The 9,265-nt window shown below is 31.9% G+C and overlaps 1 protein-coding gene across 8 annotated transcripts; it reads right to left on the bottom strand.

The window, feature by feature from the left end:
• Window positions 1-1,572: 1,572 nt before the first annotated feature.
• Window positions 1,573-7,904, bottom strand: LOC123882347 (disease resistance protein RUN1-like). Of its 8 annotated transcripts, none has more exons than XR_006799785.1 (7): window positions 6,396-7,904; window positions 4,276-5,389; window positions 3,822-4,097; window positions 2,943-3,719; window positions 2,356-2,851; window positions 2,161-2,241; window positions 1,573-2,072 (listed from the first exon to the last, which is right to left on the bottom strand). XR_006799785.1 is itself a non-coding variant. In XM_045931197.1 (6 exons), exons 1-5 carry the CDS (start codon window positions 6,878-6,880, stop codon window positions 2,396-2,398), a joined length of 3,108 nt encoding a protein of 1,035 aa, XP_045787153.1. In that variant the 5' UTR covers window positions 6,881-7,904; the 3' UTR covers window positions 1,573-2,241; window positions 2,356-2,395. The 8 variants fall into 8 exon arrangements, 2 of the variants coding, with proteins under 2 accessions (XP_045787153.1, XP_045787154.1); XR_006799784.1 differs by having other exon boundaries at window positions 1,573-1,879; window positions 6,396-7,058; XR_006799783.1 differs by having other exon boundaries at window positions 1,573-1,879; window positions 2,161-2,257; window positions 6,396-7,031.
• Window positions 7,905-9,265: the final 1,361 nt, after the last annotated feature.

Genomic DNA, 9,265 nt, shown 5'->3' on the forward strand with positions numbered 1-9,265 from the left:
TTTGTCCAAATGTTGTAGAGGCTTTAAATAAATTGTGGAAGAATGATGTCCCATTGAAGGTGTCTATTTTCAGGTGGAGATTATTGCTTGAGAAATTACCAACGCATGCAGCACTCCAATGCAGGGGGTCCTATCAAACTCTCACGAACTCTATTGTGCATTCTGTTTCAGATCAGTGGAGGATGCTTCTTTAGTTGCAGATTTGTTCAACAAGTTTGGTACTGCATTTTTAAATGGATATGCGTTGATTTCATTACTGACAGTATGGTATGGTGGCACTTCATACATTTTGGGTGCATGTTAAAATCAAAGAAAGTTAAGAGACTCCTCTTTATTCTCATTGTGAAATTGCTCTCTGTCTTCTCTGTGCAATATTAAATGATATTTTCATTTTTATTTTATTTTTCTGAAGAAGCAAATAAAAGATATGTTTCGACACATTAATACCCGCCCCTTCATACACAAAAGTTATGTCAATATATTTGTGAATATATCTGTGAATCATACAAGTTATGCCAATATTTTCGTTTTGTTACCAAAAGAATTGATATTTTCATTTTAATGTACTTCACTATATAGGGTGAATTTCATATGCTAAATAATAAGAGATTGGACAAAATAATTTCAACTGTATTGTGTTTGATTTTAAAACCGTTCATTTGATCGGATAAACTGGGATCAATGAAACAAAAACAGATATTCTTGTCCCCCACAAAACCAAGGGACAATTTTTTGTTATCTGCACAAGTTGTCTAAAATATAAAAATAACATTTTGTCCACCAAACATCGTACAACACAAATTTTGTTCAATACGTTGAATAACAAGCGTCACTCATCGGCCAAGCCGATACCCCACACACACCTTTTTTTATTTATTTCTTTTTCAAATTTTTTAAATATTCAACTTTTTCAAATCCTTCCTAAAAGATTGTCGACTTTTGAAAAACAAGGATAAGGAGAAAGGTAAAGAAGATAGTTCAGATGGAGATAGTACTCATCTGCTAATGGAGTAATCTTTAAAATTCTAAATATATTCTACATTGAAAAGCCCCAAACGTATATGTGTGGGAGTAAAACCTTCCATTAAAAGTAAAGTTAAAGAAAGAATGCAATGGGTAAAAAGACAACGTAGAAAATATGTATGAAGATGTAACGCTTCAGTAGAAATATGCAACCCGTGACAAGTAGTTAAATTTTGTTTTCTGAATGGCCAGTCACACAATGGCAATGAGAAAGATTAACGAACACAAAGGTTAGGGTTTGATAAGGTAGGAATAAAGGTTAGGGAAGGTAGGCATTAATCATCGAACCGATTGAAAGGATAATATTGTAAATTTAAACCAATTTAGTTTCTATATATTTAAAATTTTAAAATAATATTATCCAACGGTGTTAGTTAAATGGACTAAGTTGTATATTTAAAGGAGGAGAGTGTAACATGACTATCTCTCAGGGGAGAGGATAGTCATATTAAAATATTTTAATAATATTTGCGCATACTTCAAGGGATGGTGAGTATAATTTCCCCTATTTTAAATCTACTATAAAAATAGGAATATGCAGCAGAAAAATAGGACTAAAAACCACATTAAAAGATATGTAGTATCAACATAGGAACTCGATCAAACATATAACCATTTTTTTCTTTTTCTATATTTTTTGTATGAAACCTTCTAATATATATCCTTGGAGTAAGTCTAAAACTATTTGGCTATTGAAAATGTATTTTCCAACGACGTGACAAGAAGATCAGATGACTACTTTTCTGAACTTCGCCACAAAGAGTCCACTAGTTTGCGATGTTAATGGGTCAAACCGCCATGTTTTTTGTATGCCCTTTGCAAGGCCAATGTCTGGCAGCATCTATCTCTGTCAACTCTAGATTGAAACAAGTTTGGAAAAAATGAGGAATAAATACATAAGACACATGTATCTCATAAATAGCCCAATAGCAGGACATTAAGCAAATAGCATGTAGATTTATCATATATATGATCCAAGAAGTTACAAATTAAAAGGCATGCACCTGCAAGATTTATCATAGTACTAAATGATTGGTGAGAAGATTCAGCTGTAGTGAGATACATGCGGGTTAAAGAAAAATGATATAATAAAGGCATGCATGTAAATTATAAATCGAGAGAATAACAAGTCATTGCCTGAAGAGCGTGTAAATTATCCGTCCTCTCAGCATCCAGCACACGGCGCTGAAGAGTTATCCAGCCCCAATGTTCAAACTTCTGATAATATGTTTAACTGAACCATCATGAGTCCATTTGCAAGTACAAAATGAATTCAAAGTAAAGCAGTATCAGTATGTAGTTAAACTGACAACACACAACAAGATAATATACCTTGGAGATTTTTGAGATCATCATCTAATATGATCTTTCTTCAAGGGTTGGTGAATCGAATGTCCTCTATTCTACTCTTCTGTTTGAATACATGGATTCCACTTTCTATAAGCATTGAGTGATTGTTTGCATCCGTATACATAATCTCTACGTGGTTCCATTCGTTGTTTAATATCGCTTCATCCAAATTATCTTCGAACTTTATCTTTTGAAGATCAAAAATATATGTATGATCTGATTCAACCTGCAAATAATGATCACCGCCGTATTCATTCCTGTTCCTAGAGTCAAGTTTACATTTATTGCCATTGATGATCACGATAGGATAGATTGGAGATGTGGCAAACATCGAACCAGGAACAAGACAAAGAGCTATAGCAGGAAACTTGTTACGAAACCAAAAAGAAATTGACCCTCTGCTACTACGGTGCTCGAACCAATCTGGAATTCTAGATCCTGGCAAATAAAACATGGTACTTCCAGCTTCATGCAATTCCTATTTAAAAGTTCATAATATCAAATTTTAGTATTTTATATCATATAATTTAATTATTTTTGTATAGATTATAAAAAATAATTAAACAAACCTGATGCAGTAACATATCTGTAGAGGTCCAAGATTTACACCATAGTGCAGAAAATATTTCCAAGTTTGGCGGTACTCCTCTAACTTCTTGAAGAAATTGACAATAATCCAAATAAAGCTTCTTTAACAAATGACATTCTTTAATGCATTCTGGAAGAATCGTGAAATTATTCCTCGATAAGTCTAACTCTTTCACATTAACAAACCATGTGAGACATGCTGGGAAAAAGTCATTCGATAGTTCGCAAAATGCAAGACTTATACATTCAACATTTGAAGACACAGTTGATGTCACTTTATCCAATGGAAATTGCCACCCTTCTAATACCCAAGCACTTATCTTAACCAGTTTTGGCATCGTGAGAATGCAACTTGGTAACTTGAATATTCCACAACAACGTACTTCTAATGTTTGGAGATGTGTGAGATTTTGAAATGAACATGGCAATTCAATTATCGGAGTTTTTTCCAACACAAGATCTGTTATATTTTCCATCTTCCCTAATATTTCTGGAAAACTCTTGAGGTTCATGCAAAATGAAAGATCGAGTCGCTCAAGAGACATCAATTTGATAGGTGGAAATCTTCTAAGCTTACTACAACCTCTAGCACTCAAGACTTTAAGTTTATCCAATAACCCGACGGAATCGTGAATTGAAATTAAATTCTCACAATTTTCAAATGAAAATTCCTCTAAATTTAAGAGAGAAGACGCATCAGGTATTTCTGTCAAACAATTTGCTTCGTCAAAATTCAAAATCTTAACATTCAAGAACTTCTGCAAAAAATTAAAAAGAAGAAAGAAATGAGAACCAAATAAATAATGTTAAAAATGAACTTATAAATTTACATACTGAATAAATGAAATCATTAGACTTACTTTCAATGAGTCAGTCAACTTGAGTGACGTTATGCAACTTTTTTGTAAGTTGAATATGGCAAGTTTCTTTGGATGAAAATCATAAGGTAAATATTCTGAAGGATATCCCTCCCATTCAACTACTCTTAAACTATTTGGAAGATATTTGGGTCCTTTGGAAAAATGGCTACCTTCGATAATGAGGGTTTTGAGGTTTTTCATCTTCTTGAAGGCCGATTCATCCAATTCTACCTCATTTTCACACATAAGATATATGGTTTTAATCGCACTAGTTCCCTTTTAACATAAAAAGAAAAAGACAAAGAATTATTAATCATATTCACATTACATGTCTACAGGTATAATATTCAACACATATTTAAAAAAATGTACATATAATATATACGAAAAAGATAAAAACAAATGTGATGGAAGATTTTAATAATTTAAAAAATGACACATCAATCATACTCACTGTATTGTCTTCTAAAACTTGGATTATATCTTCGTGAAACCATAATCGACTACGTTTTCCAGGTTCGTCTGGTGATTCCAATCGAACAATTTCTTTAGCCATGTCTTCTATCAAGTCATGCACACTGAATCCACCAAACCAATTAATCTTTATGAGAGATTTTTCAACCAATACTCCAATATGATATTTCATGCAAGCATCATAATGAACATGAAGCATCTTTTCTACACTTGTCAATGTATGTTTTGTTCCTGTATAGAAACAAGCTATGTCAAGAAAAACACTTTGTTCATCTTCCTCCAAAGCATCAAAACTTACTTTGAGTATATTTTGGATCTCTTTATTAGGAATGATTTCATATCGATGTAATGCAGATTCCCATTCTTGTATATTCTTTCCAAATAAATTGGAACCCATTACTGTTAAAGCCAATGGAAGTCCCGAAGCATAGGCTACTACGCGTTTCATGACATCCAAGTAACTAGGATGATATTTCTCTGCTTTAAAAGCTTTCCAAGTAAGCAATTGAAGAGCCTCTTTCTCATCTAACACATTTAATTCATATGTTCTGTTAACCCCATGACTTTCAAACAAATGTTTGTCTCGACTTGTAATAATAACTCTGCTTCCGGAACCAAGCCAATCAGACCCTCCAACCAAGGCCTCCAGTTGTTCTATTTTGTCAACATCATCTAAAATCAAAAGAACTTTTTTCTGCTGGAGTCTATGTTTTATTATTGAAATTCCTTGTTTGACACTTGATAACTTAATTTTCTTCTCTCCAAGTGTTTCAGAAAGAAGAATCTTTTGGAGATGTTGTAACCCGTGTTTGTTTGAATTTTCTCTCACATTTTCAAGAAAACACAAAGCTTCAAATTGGTCGGCAATCATGTTATAAACCGCAATAGAAAGTGTAGTTTTCCCTATTCCTCCAATTCCATGGATGCCGATCATTTTGACCTCATCATCAGACCCAGCATCAAGAAGTGAATTTATTTCTAGCATTCGAGGCTCAAGTCCAACCGGGTAGTCAGCCACGGGTAAAGCCATACGGTTGATTTTCTTGGAAACATGTTCAACAATCTTTCCAATAAACTCATATTCATATCCATCCCTACCAAATCAAAGCAAGTTTGTGTGAGTCTTAGTAAAGTATTTCCTCAACTCCACAATGAGTGTTATGTTTGTTCATTTCACATATATTATAAAAACACTATAAATAAAAGAAATAGAATAATAATTTTACCAAATTATACTTATTAAGAATTCAGCATTGATGTATTCACCATTATCATAAGTGTCTTGAGAGTGATACACATATAGTATTATAATAATTTGTAGTGCTGCTTCGGGATTTGTTGGAGGGTGATTAGTTGGGGTTGGTATCTTGAAGCAGGAGTACGTTCTTGGCTAAGTCCGCGTATGAGGTGCTATCGAGGGAGGTATTCTTGGAGGAAAACCTTGGGACGGTGTAGAAGATCGTGTTTCAAGAATGGTCCTTCGAGTTAGTTTCGTCAACAGGTGTGTTGGTTCAAGTATTGTTAGGCAGCAGTGTATTGGTGTTTGTTTCTGGAATTTTTCTATCATTTTCCCTTCACTTGCTGCTGTGTATTGGTGTTTTTAGAATTTTGGAAGGCTAATGTGCTATTTTGTTGTTTTGTTGCTTGTGTTGTTTATGCTGCTGCTGAGTTTTCAGTAGCCTCTTTCGAGCTGTTTGTATATTCTTTTGTTTTGGGGAGTTCGGGAAGATCGGAAGAAACATCGGGTTAAATGCTTCAGGATCACAAAAGAGGAGAGACACTACATCTCCACACCAAACCTTTATTTTATTTTTTTTAGTTTAGGATGGAGCCGAGGATTGAATCCAGAACCTCTGGCATACTACCCAAAAATTATTTTCATAATATGTTGGGCCTCTGAATTAACCCTTAGATATATATATTTTTTGGCTTATAATTAAACTGAGGATGAATCCATGACCTCTAGCATACTACTAAAACCCTTCACCACTAGACCAAAATTAGTGGCATGGATTAACTCTTAAATCGAACAATAGACTCTAATAACAAAAATAAAAAATAAAAAAATTAAAGAAAAGAAAAGGAGAAAAAGGCAGGTACCCAATTTTGAAATGCCAGCCAGACAAGTTAGCTACTTGTCGCAAAGCTATCTTCCATTTTGGCAAGATATCAATGAATCTCTCTGCATGCATAGCTAAAGCTTCACCGTAAGATCCTGTCTGCTTCCTCACATCAGAAGGATCCACATCATAAAAGATTGGACAAACCAATCTACCTTTCCCCTTAATGCAGTCAAGGATCTTGACAAGTTCTTGTAAGCAAAATGATGAAGATGCATAGTTTTTAGAAAGTACAATTATGGCAATTCTTGACTCTTCAATTGCCTCTAAAAGTGATGGTGTGATTTCATGTCCTCTTTGTAGCTCTTCATCGTCAATGAATGTGTGGATTCCTTGGTCAAGAAGTGCTTTGTAGAGATTTCCGGTAAAACCATAGCGAGTGTCTAATCCTCTAAAGCTGAGGAACACATCATAGGTGAATCCATAACTGAAGGAAGATGAAGAGGAAGATTCTGGCACTGCCATGAGAAGAAATCAAATCAAAGAAACGGATGAATAACAAAAGACATATACCGCGTGAGTTTCACTATTTAGCCAGACTTTCTTATTCTCTTTTTGATTAATGGCAATGATGAACAGAAATGTTCATAAGAAAACACATCATATCATATCAGTACGGATGAAAATTTTCGACCACAAAATTATCAAATGTATTTAATATTTATTGCAAAGAGATATTTTTATTGGTGGGGCTAGTAAATAGTTTGTGTAATTATTTTTACTAAGAAATATATTTCAAAATTATTTTTTTGTCTGGTAGTAATTCCAACTTAAAGAGTGAATAAGTGATAAAAAAATAAAAAGTACCTACCAATTGAGATAAGCTCACATGATCACATATTTCGAACTTCTACAAAATTGACAATTATAGGACATTGTAAGAAAACTCAAAATACATAAAATTTAATGGAAAGTACCATTGTCATTTACGATGTTTCCTATTCTAATTAAAATTTTGATATATTTTTACTACCAACATTATAAAATTTGTCAAGACCGTTAATCTTGATGAATTTCAATAACAGTTAAAAATGATTTTCAATTTCTCTAAAAAATATATTATGGTGTTCAAAATAATATGCAAAAATATCTTTTGAAGATTATAAATTTAAGTATATTTTTAATTTATATTTACGAGAATATATCATAAGAAGTTTGCAATCTAAATCAATGTGCATAGGAGTTAAAATGAAAGAAATGAAAGATGATCTATATGAAATAAACTTTCGATCCAATGATGAATTTTGTAAAGTTCGTATTCATTATAATATGTTATTCATGAATTGGCATGCACCACTTGAATCACACTTTCATGTTACATAAAACTCGTAACTAAAAGATCATTCAAAAAAGGTAAAAGAAAGAGATAAAAATGGTTATGAAAGAAGAAGTTGATGCTTATATGATGCAGTGGCGGATCTTGCCAAAAAAATTAGAGCATCCCTGACTAATATCAAAAATTAATATGTATGAAGGATCTTATTAACATATGTGTGCTCTAAAAGCACGTGTTAAGAAATATGATAGAATTTGCCATTTGCCATGTCTGAATCATACAAGTTAGGCCAATATTTTCATTTTGTTACCAAAAAATTGATATTTTCATTTTAATGTACTTTGCTTCTCGCTCCTTTGTTCTTTTAAGGTTGACCTTCAAAGATGAACTTTACAAATTATACTTAAATGATAAAGAAACACTAATCAACTCATTTCATTAATACACGCACTTTCTTGATGACTCCACAAAACACGATTCCTTCATAGAGACGTCAAGACGTTGAAGAATCTTTGGAAGGACATTAATTACTTAAACACCTTACAATAAATTACTTTTTCCGTCTCAAAATATAAGCAAAAATGAGTCAAACAAACTTGATGTATTTGGTTAAAATTTGGACCAATACATCCACTTTAGTTGATCAATTTTGCTTATATTTTGGGACGGAGGAAGTACTTATTAAGGACCAGCATCACCGTATAATAATAATAATAATAATAATAATAATAATAATAATAATAACAATAATAATAATAATAATAATAATAATAACAATAATAATAATAATAATAATAATAATAATATCTATTCTATGAAAGCTTCTAGCATACATGGTGAGCATCTAAACTATTTGGCTATTGAAAGTTTGAAACAAATATTTTCTCCGAAGATGTAACGAGAAGATCAAAGAGAATCACTTTTCTGAACTTCACCACAAAGAGTCCGCTAGTTTGTGATGTTAATGGGTCAAATCTACAAGTGCTCGCAGTTCGGTTTGGATCGGTTTTGAGGCAAAAACTGATCCGATCCAAAAATAAATTCATTTGCGGTTTGGTTCGGTTTTGGATGACAAATAAAAAAACCCGATCCAATAATATGCGGTTTGATTTGGATCGGTTTTTGAATATCCAAATTATAAATTGTAATTTTTTTTAATAAATATAAATATTATAAAAAACGCTACAAAATAATAGTTTGATATTTTTGACAAAATAAATATTATGTTTGATGTAAAATATAACATATAATATATTAAAAATTAATATTTTGGAATGACAATTACCAATTATATTCGAAACATATAAAAAGTAAAAAAAATAAATTAAATTAAATTAAACTAATATATAGTATTAACAAAATTTAAAATAGATTAAATTAATTAACATAATTTAAAATGAAAAAAAAAAGGTCAATGCAATATATATATTTATACTAATAAAAAGATAAATAAATATTAAAATATATGTATGCGGTTTAGTTCGGTTTGGATCGGTTTTAAGAAATCAATCCGAAATCCGATCCGATCCAGCGATTATCACAAAAGAACATCCAAACACATTAAAAAAACTTCA

This window comes from Trifolium pratense, linkage group LG4, assembly GCF_020283565.1.
Source record: "Trifolium pratense cultivar HEN17-A07 linkage group LG4, ARS_RC_1.1, whole genome shotgun sequence".
NCBI classification, from domain to species: domain Eukaryota; kingdom Viridiplantae; phylum Streptophyta; class Magnoliopsida; order Fabales; family Fabaceae; genus Trifolium; species Trifolium pratense.

Bases quoted from the DNA above. Each gene is read 5' to 3' on its own strand.
- LOC123882347 (XM_045931197.1), bottom strand. From the start codon at position 6,880: ATGGCAGTGCCAGAATCTTCCTCTTCATCTTCCTTCAGTTATGGATTC. The intron at 3,720-3,821 runs GTAAGTCTAATG...AATTTTTTGCAG, and splicing joins AGTTGACTGACTCATTGAAA to AAGTTCTTGAATGTTAAGAT. The intron at 2,852-2,942 runs GTTTGTTTAATT...ACTTTTAAATAG, and splicing joins CAGATATGTTACTGCATCAG to GAATTGCATGAAGCTGGAAG.